Source organism: Zeus faber, assembly GCF_960531495.2.
Source record: "Zeus faber genome assembly, chromosome: 7".
NCBI lineage: Eukaryota > Metazoa > Chordata > Actinopteri > Zeiformes > Zeidae > Zeus > Zeus faber.
In genome coordinates, this window is record NC_137203.1 from 17397934 (window position 1) to 17413279 (window position 15346).

The window sequence follows — 15346 nt, forward strand, 5'->3', positions numbered from 1 at the left end:
CGGCAGCGTTTAGCATACAGCTGCAGGACTCTGGATATTCAAGTTGTTGTTGAGATCAAACCAGTTCACACAGTTCACCTGCAACGAGTCGCGCGGGAGGGAAGGGCCGAGCGGAATAAAAACGCGATCCAGGCGCGCGTTGCTTCATTAATCCTCAATTATCCGGCGGGGGGGGAAAACACACACACACACACACACACACACACATACACACACACACACACACACACACACACACACACACACAAACCTGGATGGAGAAAAGACACATGACATCACGAAGAAGTCAAAAGCATAGAATGTCTAAGACAACACACCGTGGATAGTCATCAGTCACTGATCCATATAATAATAATAATAATAATAATAATAATAATGATGATGATGAAGGGAGCAATGTGGTGTTCCAGCTCAGATCCAGAACCACGAGGCTCAGCAGGTGAAGGGTGTTAACCTGATCAACAAGTTCAGAGAATCAGTCAGCATTTCAAAATGGATGAAGGAATAAGGCGACAAAGACTCAGCGTGTTGTTAGGTAAATGATTTATATTATAATGGAATACATGTTTTAATGTATTCAAGACTACTTTACACATGGGAGAACGTTTACATTGGAGTCGCCCTTTCAAAACTTTATTCCTTATTAGTGCAGCCACTTTCAAAGACACTTAAAAAGGAGGACACAGACTTTATTGGGATGTCCCGCAAATGTTCTAGCTCTTTTTTTTATCGATGACTTGTAAATGGGCTTTGAATGGAAATGAGCTTTGACAGTCTGCTGTAATATCCACCGTTCAGTTTGTTGACATCATTTGAAGCGAAATGACTGACCTCATCGTTCAAGACAAGCAATGCTTTGGAGGTTTCCCATCCATATCTGTGGTGTTAGAACTCCTCGTTTAGACAATAGGAGCAAATACAGCAGTGGTCTTCTCAAAATGATCACTCATCTGTAAAAACCTTAAGTTAATAAATCAAGATTTTTTCCTTCCTGGTGCTATTTTTTTTACATAGTGGACGGCTTCAAAGCCCGGTTAAGTCGACTGCAGGCATTAGTAGATTTCTAGACCCTGAAAATAAAAAATAATAGCCATTAGTCAAAGGTTTTCATAATATAGAATTTAAGTGTGGCTTATATATACTGTGTGTGTGTGTGTGTATATATTTATCTCCAAAGCATTTTTATCTTTTCAAATGAACAACCCCTCGTTGAATTTGACTAGAAAAACAAATTGTTAAATTGCTAACCCTGTTTAATGCATTTTTTTGACTGTCTACAACATTCACTATAATCTCCCTTTATCAAAATGCAACAAACAGCGGGATTAATGTGCAAGATTTCTATAGAAGGGGGGGGGGGGGGGACATCAAAACAAGCTGTCAGGTACAGTTAATGGACCAGGCCATGACATCATGTTGAGGTTTTCTCCTCAAAGTCTTTTCAACATGGCTTAGAAAGTCCACTTGGATAGGAGAGCGTTGGAAAATATCCCTCCTCGGTCGCCGTAGTGGTAGGACAGTGGTTGGGTTTCCTCCGGCTTTTCTCTTCTTAGTAGGAGCAGAGAGCAGCAGAAGTGTCCTGCCCTGTGCGTATGGCTTCATTCCAAGAGACTTGGTTATTGGTTTCACTCGAAAGACAGACAATCTGACTTTTAGCAAGGGGGGAACATACATGAGGCACTCAGCATTATTAAAAAGGATTGTGAGAATTAGTACAAAGACGTGATTGCCCCTGCTCTTCCTTTTTTTTTTTTTTTTTTTTCGTAGACATGTCAAGCCGGTTCCATTCTCCAAAAGAAAGGGCGTTAAGAGTCGGGTCTTCTTTGTCTAAAACAACAGCATATCAAAGAATTGTCGCATCAACAAATAAAATCGCTGCGTCGCCAGATCTGAGGCTGTAAGTGTTCAGATGTGTCTCAGAGAGAGAGAAGAGTAGTCCACAGGGTCAACGCCACTTTGAAAAGGTGACTGTCGTGTCTTAAGTTGAGAAATGGAATGAGGTCAACAGCATTTACTGCCTTAATGTATAAGGGACGAGCTGCAATCAAATCGGGAACACTTTTTTTTTTTTTTTTTTTGAATCCTTCACAGAAGTTGAACATGTGGCATTGATTTGTCTTCTTTTTATAAAAAGGTGCATCATGTTCGGCAATACTTTGTACGACTCGCCTAAGACCAGCTGGAACCCCCTTAGACTAAGGTGTCCAAGCTGGGATGTGTGTCATTAACGTGTCCCCTGGTAATTCCCACGTGAATCAATCATGTGTCGTACGGCTTGCATTGCATTGGTATAGTTTTTCCAATTCACTTTGACAAGGGAGTGTTGGATCTGAAAATTTCTATTCTTTTAAGCCTGAGAGAAAAAAAAAAAAAAAAAAAAGATCTGGCCATAGTTCAGCATTTCATCAAATTGAATATATGCATTAAAAATTGGGAAGGAAGATGCTGAAGAATATAACTGGGCCACAAAAACAGCATTTCCTTAAAATAAAAGGATGGTTGACGCTCTTAAATTGTTTTCACTTAATGGCAGCCGTTACTTTGGCTAGACCATGCCACCAGGCTGAAGAAGAGTGGGGGGGAAAGTCTGGTTTGAACAAGCAGGGAGAAGGGACTGTGTGTGTCCTTAACAATTGCCCTTTATTTCAGTGGTGCTTAGTCCATGTGAGCACGTCAGCCCCTTGATGGGCACCTTCCGTCCAGACACGGGCTGGTTAGGAGAGCTCAAAGCCGGTGTTCATACTGATGGCGTAGCGCAGCTTGTCGCGCAGGATGCTCTTCTTACTGTAGTTGGGGAGTTTGAGCAGGTTGAAGCAGGTGGAGGAAGTGGGGAGTCGACCACCGGGCTCCTTCTTTCGGATCGTGAAGAAGCCCCTTAGGACACTGCCGAGCGTGTCTCCTGTGTCCTAAACACAGCACAGCAGCACACAGGATATAAATATATGGCAAAATTCACACAAATATTCTCTTTTTGGCGACTAATGTGGGCGAATTTTGTGAAATCTTTTGGGCAAAAAACGAAACAAAAAAGAACATAATCGTCATCTTTCAGTCTTTTCAGTTTTGAGCTGATTTTGCATTGAACCTTTGCCCTGCTGGCCCACTTGGGCGCTTGGCCCAGACAGGATAAATGTCAGAAAATTCTTGGATCAAGACTTCACAGGCTGGTCCAACCATAATTAGACTACACTATATTTTCCCAGCGCAAATGTCCAACAGAGTTAAAAAATTAAAGGTCAGATTCCATTCATTTCTACCAGCCTAATACCAGTAATTGCCAGCTTATGCAATCTCTAATATCAAGATATAGATAGGAATCCATAAGGAAATACAGAAATGTATGTTTTGTTAAGGCAATGATGCCTTGAACTTGTCATAATAAACACCTACTGTAAATGTATTTTGAATAATTTTGTGATTTCTTGGTTTTGTACCTGATCGTCTGAGACCTCCACACAGCGGATGGAGAAAGGTGGTTTGAGGTAGGCAAAACCTAGAAGAGGCGGCCTCGAGCAGCTGGTGACAAACTGAGCAAAAAAAAAAAGCAAACACAGAAAAAGCAACTGCATTATATAAATGTCCCGGATTCAACTGCATTCACAGCAGGTTCACAAGGTGAACCGGAAGATATGGCAGTTACAAGCCCGTGACACAAGCCTACCTTGAGGAACATCGCCCTCTCGTCAGCATTGAAGTCGCTGGACAGGATGTCCCACAGCCAGATGATGACCCGGTGACTACTGTGGAAACCCCCATAATACACAGTGTGCTTCCTAGGAGAAAGAGGAGGCAGTACTCTTGTGACCTTAAACACCCCATCTCCATATATAATAAAAAAAGTAAAAATTCTCAGTTTTTAAGAAGGTTCTAAGTGATATTTATTTAAGTAAAGTTCAAGCAACCTAAATCAAGATCTTCTTTCATTAACTAACTACTGTTCGTGTACAAGTAAAATAGTAAAGGAATGTAGTAAACAGGAAGTAAACTGTCAGAGGTGAATTAGAGACATGACAGCGGCTTGATGGGCTTTTAGCGCGCTCTCGTACTTGAGGTCGTCTAGATCGATCTCAGCATTGTCCCCTGAGACCAGACGCTGAACCTCCGGAGTGGAGAACATGTGCAGCCATTCTGGATTGATGATGCTGCGAAAGCCCCGGATGAACGCCCCCGTCTGCTCCTTAATCTGAGTGTGCATCCGAAAATGAGCCATGAGATGGATGTAGCTGATCCTGCAGGACAAAAAAGATTAGGGGAGGGTAGGGGGGAAGATTACCACTGTGCCACAATACAAAGCGGTCGTCAGTGTTTGCTGAAGCATGTGATCACCAAGTGGTTCACGCACTTGTTCTCATTGATGACCGGCATGGTTTTCCCCCCAGGTATCAACTCATGACAAACAAGCTGGGGAGGAAAAGGAAATTTAAATTTAGAACCACAGAGACATCTCTCGCATGATATACAGGTATGTCATGTCATATCATATCCGCGGATGATCTTCTCCACTACCTGCCCCATGACGTCCTCGTCGTAGGATAACGTCAGTCCAAGATCACCGACATCTCCATCGTAACGCTGAAAAAAACAAGAACACAGGTCATTTCAATTAAAAACGAGTCATGTCGACTTAAAGGAGAAAAGGTTTGCAGCCCCTAAGATTTATTTGAGAGTGATCATTATTGCCGACCTTGATGGAGGTGAGGTTCTTGTAAAACTCAGAGTCCAATGAGGGAAGCTCATCGATGGAGCTGTAGAAAGTGCTGTGGTGGTGATCCAAGACTTGGCTCAGGAAAAAGGAGGCAAAGGGGACATCCACAACGATACCCTGAGTTCATAGCAAGAGAACAGGAAAAAAGAAAAAAAAAAAAAGAAGAAATTGAAACGTGTCCACTGAATTATTACGTATAATATTATGTATGTTACGTGTTCTTAAAGACCTCCAAAATACCTCATACATCGCTTTGCCAAGCATCTTGCCCACAAACTCAAAGAGCTGCAGATGGTTCTCGTGGATGTAGGATGTCGGCGAAGGATAGAGCCGTTCGTTTCCGCTCGTAGTCTATGGGGCAAAGAGGGTCAAGGCGGTCCTTGAAGCCGGTGCGGTCAAAGTCGGCGGCAAAAAAAACCCATCAGTGTGACACGGTACCTTAAAGAGGTTGAGTGCGGGGTTGAAGACCTTCTTGATGATTTCCTCCAGAAACTCCTTGAAGACTCCGTCCTGGTCAATGCCGGCCTCGTCCACCCCCAGGTCGTTCACGAACTTCACCCGAATTACACCTTTGATGGAGTTCACCGGCAGGCGGCGAAGCTGGTCGTACCCGTCCTGGAAGAGGGGAGTTATAGTTACTAGTTTGCGGTGACTATGAGTTTGTTTTTTTTGTTTTTTTTTTAATCCACGTGATCACTCGGCTCCATACCTCGAGCATCCGCGAGCGGCGGATGGTGATGTGGGTGACGTGGGGAGAGGCAGAGCTCGTCTCCACCAACCCTAGATTTTCTTTCTCCTTGGTGACAATGTTTCGGAACAACAGCACCCTCTAGAGTGGGGCAGGAATCAGACGTGAGACGACTTATAAAAGTGGCATCACAGCCAAATGAAACGACAAATATCGAAATGCTGCCGCGCATTCACGTACGTTTTTGTGCGGGATGACGTGAGGGATGTACTGCAGCAGAAGCTGAGCTCTTTTCTTCCCTTTCTCCAGCTCTTGGAACAGTACGCTTGGTTTTAGGTCCCTGGATGCAATCACATCAAAATGACATTTACATTTTTTTTGTTTTTGTTTTTTTTCCCCTTGGTCGTTAGTTATGTTTGCTTCAAGGACGAGACGATATTTTTGGGTAATGAAGGGGCTCACTTGCGCAGCCAGTGTTCATCGGGTGTGAATTTCCGCCTGCAGTCCCGTTCGTACAGCACCATCAGCCAGCCATGAACACTGTGGAACAGCTCGAGTTTCTCCCCGTTGGCATTTTCTGGTTTGTGAGACCAAACAACGAGATTAATAAAAGACACACGTCTAGGTTATCTTATCAGGTGTAAGAGACGCAGTAAAAAAAACTTTTTTTTTTTTTTTTTTTTTAAATCCCCTTACCAAGGATGCCATCCCATATCATCTTATACACAAATATGTTCAAAAACGAGGAGATGGTGAGGAGTTCTTCTATCTTGAAAGACGTCTGTTCTTCATAGACCTCAATGTCATCCAGAATTCTGTAACAGATGGGAGAAAAAAGCCTTTACATGAGCTGCCGCCGCCCGGGCCACATGCGATGCAAATCTTGTTTCCACTCAGAAATCCCAGGGGTTACGTGATGAGAAGCCGCGAGCAGTCGCAGAAGAGTATGAGCATCGCCAGGAGCTGCTTGGACTCGTCTGTGTCGTTGTTCAGACACTCCATGAACAGCTTCAGGCCTCCTTGAGGGCCCAGCTCGCAGATGAAGGCCCAAAGCTTGGGCAGCAAGTCGTCAAGATGGGTCAGACCTAGAGAAAGGGAAGGGTAGTGCAGAGAAATGACGTGGCAAGATAAGATAAGACAAGATACCACTTGTGAGATAACTTATAAGATAACTTTTTAGATAAGATAACACTTTATTCATCCCCAGAGGGAGATTCAGGAGCTGAGGGAATTAAAATGATATAGCGCGGGGGTTGGGAGTGGGGAGCTGCTGCAACGGGCGGCCACTCAGGAGCAGCACCAACAGCACATCATATACTGTATATCAAAATATAAATATAAACACCGCGGCACTCACCGGTGAGTATCTGCAGCCGTATCTGCGTGAGCGTGGAGAGGGCCGCCTGGTAGAGCACACAGATGCTGCACACCTTCTGCACCTCGGCAGAGTCCACACGCTTCCCCCCGACCGGCTTCAGGATGTTCCGTACGGAGGCCGACTTCTGAAACGCCCTTTTGAAGAGGCCTGTGGGAAACGCAGCCACGACCGCAGATGAGATACAGGTTGGACAGACGGAAAGATGTGTCCGCATTGAAGCACAGTGAGAGGCCGGATGCAAGGATGGAAACCATTTTTTTAAATAATTAATACAAATATTGACCCTATCTTTCAATGGAATATTGTACAGGACTTTGACTCATGCCAATTGTAAAAACATCACGATCCATCCACAGTCTTAACTATACTGTGCTGGCAGACTGTGAAAAAACAAACACGCCAGCTGCTTTGCATCGGGGATGGATGTGATACCCGTCTATGTTTTTTAAATAAACAGACGGCTAAATTGGTGCAGTTTCCTTCAGTGCGAGTGACATGATTTACTGGGATGAGAAAACGTCACAAATCCGAACGGAACGTACTCTTAACCGGCAGATTGTTTTGTGATGTACTCGGCAGCTGCGGAGGAGGGGTCGGTTCCTGACTCTCCAGCTTTTTGGAGAGGACGTCGCTGAAGAGCGTCCGGATGACAGAAACACCCCACAGATACTGCAGCTGCTTGGTGACTAGGGGCATCGACTCGTTGAGACTTTGGAGCGGAAGGAGAAAGAACCCGATCAGAGACGACGTCAAGGTCAGCCCGTTTTAGAATCCGTCCAAATAAGATAAGCCCTCTTACTGACCCGTAGTCCACAGTTTGGGAGAACCAGCCCAACACGGGGTGCCAGTGGGTGAGGTTGGATTTCTTTTGTGACACATATCTCTGGCAGTAAGACAGCATGTCCGTCAGGTCCTTCACAAAATGGTTGGCCTCTTCTTCTAAAACTTTCTCATTTAGGTATCCTAGCTGAATCAGGTTACCTGCAACAGAACAAAAATGTTGAACAACTAGAAACAGACAAAGCAGTCCAATTCACCATACACGTTGATACAGGCCCAGTTTAATTATTTGACGAAGCTCACGAAAAATCCTACCCAGCAAGCAGAGTGTGTGGCTTCCCTCCAGACACACACAGATGTCCAGACACTGTTCTTCCCGGCTGAGAAACAAGATGAACTTCCGAAGCATGTCATGAGTCTGGATGGAGACCATGCACTAGCAAAACAAAGCAAGTATTTCAAAGGTAACCATGTACACTGTATATCCAACATTTGAAATGATTTTATATACCAACATCTGATCTAATCACAAGTATTTACCTCTGGAGTGAGCACACTGAGGTGAGTTATGACCGCTGGAACTGACATAATATGAATGAGAAATGATCTGAGCAGGTTATCAGAGAAGTAAGCAGCGATGACCGGTCTGGAAAAAGATATGGGCATAGTTAGAGTAGCAACAGTCACTCAAACAAGAACACATCAATAAAAAGGCAAACACCTCTCCTCAACTACAGGAATTTAAAAGAGCTGAGTAATTACAGCTAAATTAGACATAACTAGTCCAGCTCATGTCTTACCTCAATGACAATGTGAATATTGCTGTAAGAGTGCCCTTGGAGAGGGAGGGTGTGGAGCGAGCCAGGCCATTTGTAAGCAGGATCTATACAGGAGAAAGAAGAATGTCCCAATTTTGCAAAATAAATTTTACAAGCATGTACTGAAAAAAGACATTTGAAAAATGTGTTAATATGTTGAAATTAAAGATAGCACGATCCATACAACAGTACCTGTAGCACAGAATAGAATCCCTTCAGATTGAGATAGCCCATGATATTTTCACAAATCCTAGTCAAAGCAGGTCTGAGGCCCTCCCCTATAAAAAAAACAAGGGTTTTTTTGTTTTTTTTTGTTTTTTTATCAAAATGCATTGCATGTGATTGCAAAACATACAAATTGACAATCACAACATGGCTACGGACTGACCTTTCCCTCTGACTATCCTCCATGTTGAAGTGTCTGTGAAGGTCACGAGCATGGTGAGGTACAGCGTTACCAATTTGTTATCCTGAAGTATGTCCGGCTGCCAAATACAGGTAAGAAAAAAAAAGTTGACACCAATGTGGATTAAGTATTAAGTATTAGTAAGTAAGTATTACAAATATTTCCCCTCCGTTTTTACCTTTAGGGTTTTCAGAATCTGACAGGAGACCCACAAAATATCTTTAATCTGTTTGATCCAGGGAATGGTGAAGTTTTTGTAAATAGCCACGGACACATACCAAACCTGATAAAAGACAAAAAGTCACTGATGCTGTAAGTCACTAATCAAAATGTTTTTTTTGTGTGTAAACAGATTAATTTAGGAATACTTACTTTTGGTTCATTTTCAACATCCATGCTGACAAGTATAGCATGACAAAGCTTCTCGAAGCGCTGTGTAGTGTGGACATTTGGATTAAAACGACTCAGGCAATGTAACCAAGTTAAGACACCATGTCTAAAACTTCTGTAAATGTTAATAGCTTTGGATAGGAGACGTCCTTGACACCTTGCAAAGTCTTTGTTATGAATAAATAGTTTATACTGTATCATTAATTACTCACCAACTTATCCTCTGGGCGATAAATGAATAATAGTTTGCGGGCGATTTTAAAAAGAGAGAGTGCATTTATTTTTGATGTCCCAGCTTCCGAGGCTTGGAAATAGCCATCAACCTCTTTCCTGGTGAGAAACAATGAGCCAACGTAAAAAAAATTATAAATAAAATTAATAAAATAACAATTCTCACTAATTATTTGAACTTCTAACTCAAGTGTGAGGTATGGTAAGGAGCATTTCCTCTTGAGAATGCCTCTTTCAAACACAGCCTTCAGAAACTTTGACCGGTAGAGCAAACCTTAATTGCTTCTGGAGTCTGCAGCGACAGAGGAATCTCCGGATTAGGGCTTGGATCTGGGTGGCTGCTCTATCCTTCTCCTTATGTCCCTTGCGTTCCTCCCTGGCCTGTCTGGCTTTGTCCAGGAACTCGGACCTGGAACTCTGAGTTGCACTGAACATGGTGCAACCTGCGGAATTTATGACAATCCAAACGGAATCACTTTAGGTACATAGATAAAGGGATTGCTGTGTTACGGCAGCTTACATCAAAACTATAGGCAATAATAATGAAGTAACAACAATAGAAAATTGGCAATAAGCAATACATCTAAAAACTTACTAAAATTTGAGAAATCGGCAATATACAATAACTGAAGAACTTGAAATAAACATCCGTATCAACAATTCGCACCATGAGAAATTTGACATTTTTCCCAGTTAAGTAGTCACCTTAATAATGAAATGATCGCCCTCATGCTCGCAGCAAAAGTTTCAACACTTTAATAAATATCTCTGTGTAATTTTGAGATCATAACACATCTGCTTGAAAGGCAAATCGTGAACTATGGGTCACAATGGATCCTATACAGGCGATCGTAGAGGTTGATTTACCTTTAATATTTCCCAATTATGACGTCTGGGCCTTGGGGCTCATCGGATGTTGTTCGCTATAGCGCTGCGATCATCTGGATGCCCTTCAGATCCCGAAAAACACCGATCAGCTGATCATCGCTGGGGAAATGGGCGCTACGTGAGTTAGCACGGAGAGCTAGTTCGCCGCAAGTAAATACCCGAAACGCCTCGAGAATTACGGTGTCGTCGAACTAGTTCAGCGACGCGTCATTTTAAAACGGACGAGGGCGACTCCTTTGTCGATGACAGCCCCATTAAAGCCGCCGGCGCACCGTGTTAAATTGTAAACAATAACAGAGCTCCATCCATTGACTGCAGCCATTAATCCCCGGTGTCGCATCAAAAGATTCCGGGTAGCATTTTTTTTTTTTTTTTTTTTTTATAAATGTAAACCGAGCGTGCTCCACCACTTAACCCCGGCTTTAAAAAAAATGCGTAGTAACCTTTAGCGTAAACAATAATATTACCATTCAAATAATCTATATTTCATTCTCTACGGTGTCATGCGGAACATTTCCAATGAAGGGGCTTTCAATGGGTGTTACTCCTTACTGATGAAAGGTTCGATTCTTTTTCAGATTCGGTTCGTGACGAGTGAGTCAGTGGAAAAAAAAAAGATTCGTTCGATTTTCCGACTCTTGGTTCATTTGGAGAGGGGGGTGAAGGGGGGGGGGGCAACGAACGAGAGGAAAGAAAAGCTTCAACTCCGTCCCAATTATGTACTGAGGCGGAAGAATGCAAACGGGGGACCTCAGAAAACCTTCCATGTAAAAAAAAAAAAAAAAAAAAAAAAACACACACAAAAAAACATAAATTCTCCTGTCAGAATTATGACTTTTTTTTTTTATTATTATTATTTATTTTATTTTCTTTATTTTGACCTGGACTTAATTTAGTCCTCAGTGGTTGTTTTCTTCTCGACTCCCTCGCTTGTTGTGCCGGAGTGACACTAAGCCCACCCCCCCCCCCCCCCCCCCCCGAGTCATTTAAAAGAGTCGTTCGCTACGAACAAATCGTTCAAGAGTCTCGTGTCATTGGTTTGGCATCTAAGTGCGCAGTTCGACCAGGCAGGAAGTGGGTGTTAGCTGGCTAAGGTTAGCAAGCTAAACTTCCGAAGTCTGTTGCGGGTTCTATGGTAAATATCCCAGAATAATGTCATTAACCAAATAGTTACACGTTAGTAGCATTGTGTATAGATAAGTAGTTGCGGTGGTCTATATTTCGACTTATTTCTATTACTTTTGCTTCCTCCGCTTATTATCTGAGACAAATGGCTAAGGCTAACAGACTAGCTTAAGTTTCGCTGTGTGATCACACGTTAGATAGATATATAGTTCATTCATCCCCGGAGGGAAATTGCGGTGTTGCAGCAGTAATTGCAATAAAAAAAGACGGCAATATGCGACAAACCTAAAAACAAACAAAAAACAATGCTAACATAGGAAAAATGGCACAAAATAAAACTGAAATGAACTATAAGCCAGAAAAATATTGCATAATACAATAAACCTTAAAATTAACCATAACCCTTCGTATCAATAATTCACACTGTCAAAAATTGGGCATTGTGGAAATTTGCATTCATATATATATATATATATATATATTTGAAAAAAATCTGTACATATACTGTATATATCTTCTGTGCAATCTGATTTAAACACATTATCTTCCTCAAAAGCCAAATATACATATATCAGTAAGATATCAAAATCACATCATTCTCTGGTGAGGGTGTTAATGGGTTTCGGTCTATAAGAGACATTCATTGTAGTGGCACTGATGGAGCTGTTCTTTGTCCGCTCGCAGGAAGAGATGTCAGGTGACAGCGTTGTGAGCTCGGCAGGGCCGGCAGCTACAACCAGGACCACTTCCTTTAAAGGCTCCAGCCCCAGTTCAAAGTATGTCAAGTTAAACGTGGGTGGGGCCCTGTACTACACCACCATGCAGACATTGACCAAACAGGACACTATGCTCAAGGCCATGTTCAGCGGCAGGATGGAGGTGCTGACAGACAGTGAAGGTGGGTTTGTAATGGAACATTTTTTACCCAAGATGTGCATATTTGTATTGATCAGCCACAGAGCTTTCAATAATATGCACTCTATTCATCCTGTCCGTAGGCTGGATTTTGATTGATCGTTGCGGGAAACACTTTGGAACCATCCTGAACTACCTTCGAGATGGAGCTGTTCCCCTCCCAGACAGCCGCCGTGAGACTGAGGAATTGTTAGCTGAGGCAAAGTATTACCTGGTACAAGGCTTGGCTGATGAGTGTACAGCTGCTTTGCAGGTAAAGTTAAAGGGCTGTCTTGGCCTTCTTAATATTATGTCCATCTCATTTTACATATGGAATCTGGCATTTATACTTTCACAGTTTGGGCAACATTTGTATGTGGTCCTAGGCGAGATGCATACATATTCAATACCTAGACATGTAGTAGCTCTGCAGTACGTATTGGTGTGGCCTCAAAAAATATTTCCACTTCTACTCGCCCATACCAATTTCATTTTTTTATACACTAAATTCTAAGTTAAAAAGCACACACTGCTTTAAAACATAACATCCGTGCCTCGCCTTGGAAAAATATCTCAAATAAAAAAACATTACATGTGACACACATATTGAGGTCTGATTTACAGAGTATTAATGTGTAGTACCTGGCTAAAACGATGGTCATTGTTATATCAATTAAACAACGGAAAAAACATGTTTTCTCACTGTCAGAATGTGAGTGCTGCAGATTATTTTTAGCCACCAAACTGAGGAGATTAACTGCTTTGGTATTGAAATGTGCTAATGTGTGCGGTTCAGTCGGTATCATGAAAGAATTTAATTTATGATCTCCAGCCCCCATTTGCAGGGTGCGAGAACCTTTTCTTTGACTTGTTTGATCCTGCTCATATTCACCCCCTTTGTTGATTTATGAAACAAAATGATCCTTCCACCGTTTAGAACAAAGACACTTACGAACCGTCTTGTAAAGTGCCTTTGGTGATGTCGCCTAAGGAGGAGCAGCGGCTCATTGCAACCTCTAATAAGGTACCGATTTATTCGTACTGTCTGCTTATAATCATCATTGAACGTCACACCTCGCAGGTTTCAAAAAAGGTTTCTCAATCTCCTGCTTCCACAGCCCACCGTCAAACTCCTGTACAACAGGAGCAACAACAAGTATTCCTACACCAGGTGAGGCGCACTGTAGCTCATCTACACTGTACAGATCCAACTTGGACTTAAAATCCAACGTTCATGTGGTAGCGAGCGAGCGTTCTGTAACTACCGTCACGTCTGGTTGCAGCAATTCCGATGACAACATGTTGAAGAACATTGAGCTGTTTGACAAGCTCTCCCTGCGCTTCAACGGCCGCGTCCTCTTCATCAAAGATGTGATCGGGGATGAGATCTGCTGTTGGTCATTCTACGGCCAAGGCCGCAAGATCGCTGAGGTGTGCTGCACCTCCATTGTTTATGCCACGGAGAAAAAACAGACAAAGGTAAAATATTGTTCCAGTCGTAAGAGACCATAAAATGTTCCAGTTGAAGACTCATTTCAACTCTGAACCTCCTTCTCCCGGCTCCTCCAGGTGGAGTTCCCAGAGGCTCGGATCTATGAGGAGACCCTGAACATCCTGCTGTACGAGTCGCAGGACGGGCGGGGGCCGGACAACGCGCTGCTGGAGGCCACAGGGGGCGCCGCCGGACGCTCCCATCACCTGGACGAGGACGATGAGCGGGACCGAATCGAGCGCGTTCGACGGATTCACATCAAGCGGCCGGACGACCGCACGCACCACCATCAGTGACCCGACCCAGCGTCTGGACCACGCTTTGTGCCTTACAACACCCAGCCCCTCTCCTCCACTTCCACTCATTCTAACAGCTCTCTCCAGAAGGGGAAAGGGTTATTTTAAACGGTTTGTAGTGGTGAAGTGTGTAATGTTTTTCTTTTCTTTTTTTTTTAAGTGTGCTGTCGCTTGTCAACTTTTATTCTGTGTTGTTTTACGTACACTAGCGATGTCGGATTCTTGCTCCCCAGCCCAATCGCCCATGAACATAGGCTATTGAACATTCTTGGATTTGGCAAAGCAAGTGACCATAGTTTCCACTATATGTACAAAGGAGCCGTGAGCGTCATGATTCTCTTCGTGGTCCTTAAAACATTACAACTCTAAAATAAATTATAAAATGTCAGCAGCTACAAATTGATGTCTTAATATCTGCATCCCATAAGTGTTTCTGAGGGGGGGTCTGTTTGATCTCAACTGCTGTACGAGATGTGGCCTCTTGGTGGCACTGTCTTATTCTAACATTGCGAGATACAGCTCTACCGAGGCCTCTAGCAATGGAAAATTGATCAAATAAAATTACTTTTATTGTTTTGTTTTTTTGTTTGTTTTTAAACACTCGGATTTCATGTTTCAAACAAATGCCTCCGTAAAATAATTTTTTGATTCCAAATTGCTGTTAATTTGGTGTACAAAGGGGCACATTTACAAAGGAAGGAACTTGACCTCTGACCTGAGGTGTTAAATGTACTGGGTTGATTGAGTGATGGATGCTGAGGTTGAAATGAATGTGTGTAACCAGAGCCTGTGCTGGGAGGAAGAGAACCCTGTCTTGTACAAGCTTTTAAACAGGGAGTGAAATTAGACCTGTCCTTCATGGCATTCATCAACGAATGTACTGTTTGCACACAATAGGTTTATGTCTATTTACAATCACAGTACTTATCGTTCTGTTGTACAGATGTGAACATATGTATGTTTTACATATATTTATACTTTATCACAAATAAATTTCTACATTTACGTTCTGTGTTTTAATTTTTGCTACCCATACACACTGAAGTCTGATAAATATGGCTTTATTGGTATGAAATCGACATTATGGAACTAGTTGGATTTGAGACTTGTTGCATCTGCTGACCGTCCAATTCCAGTTCATCCTTTTTATCAGATTCGCTAAACACATACCCTTTATGCGCAAAGAAAGAAAGGAAGACTTTTTTTTTTTGCAATTGAACATCTCACAGTGTACTTCATATACTTCAGTGTATTA

At 42.7% G+C, this 15346-nt stretch overlaps 2 protein-coding genes across 2 annotated transcripts; one reads left to right on the forward strand and one right to left on the reverse strand.

The window, feature by feature from the left end:
• Positions 1-539: 539 nt before the first annotated feature.
• On the reverse strand, positions 540-10439 carry ube3b (ubiquitin protein ligase E3B). The gene is made up of 27 exons (XM_080003842.1): positions 10264-10439; positions 9671-9839; positions 9378-9495; positions 9148-9207; positions 8954-9058; positions 8758-8854; positions 8562-8647; positions 8352-8434; positions 8092-8197; positions 7867-7987; positions 7575-7752; positions 7314-7480; positions 6751-6918; positions 6307-6478; positions 6090-6208; positions 5856-5970; positions 5634-5733; positions 5415-5534; positions 5144-5320; positions 4946-5056; positions 4685-4822; positions 4507-4572; positions 4343-4401; positions 4047-4229; positions 3662-3773; positions 3435-3527; positions 540-2906 (listed from the first exon to the last, which is right to left on the reverse strand). The coding sequence occupies exons 2-27, from the start codon at positions 9829-9831 to the stop codon at positions 2715-2717; spliced, it is 3207 nt and encodes a 1068-aa protein (XP_079859968.1). The 5' UTR covers positions 9832-9839; positions 10264-10439; the 3' UTR covers positions 540-2714.
• Positions 10440-11340: 901 nt separating this feature from the next.
• Positions 11341-15096, forward strand: kctd10 (potassium channel tetramerization domain containing 10). The gene is made up of 7 exons (XM_080003857.1): positions 11341-11419; positions 12094-12307; positions 12408-12577; positions 13241-13327; positions 13422-13474; positions 13587-13782; positions 13873-15096. The coding sequence occupies exons 1-7, from the start codon at positions 11417-11419 to the stop codon at positions 14089-14091; spliced, it is 942 nt and encodes a 313-aa protein (XP_079859983.1). The 5' UTR covers positions 11341-11416; the 3' UTR covers positions 14092-15096.
• Positions 15097-15346: the final 250 nt, after the last annotated feature.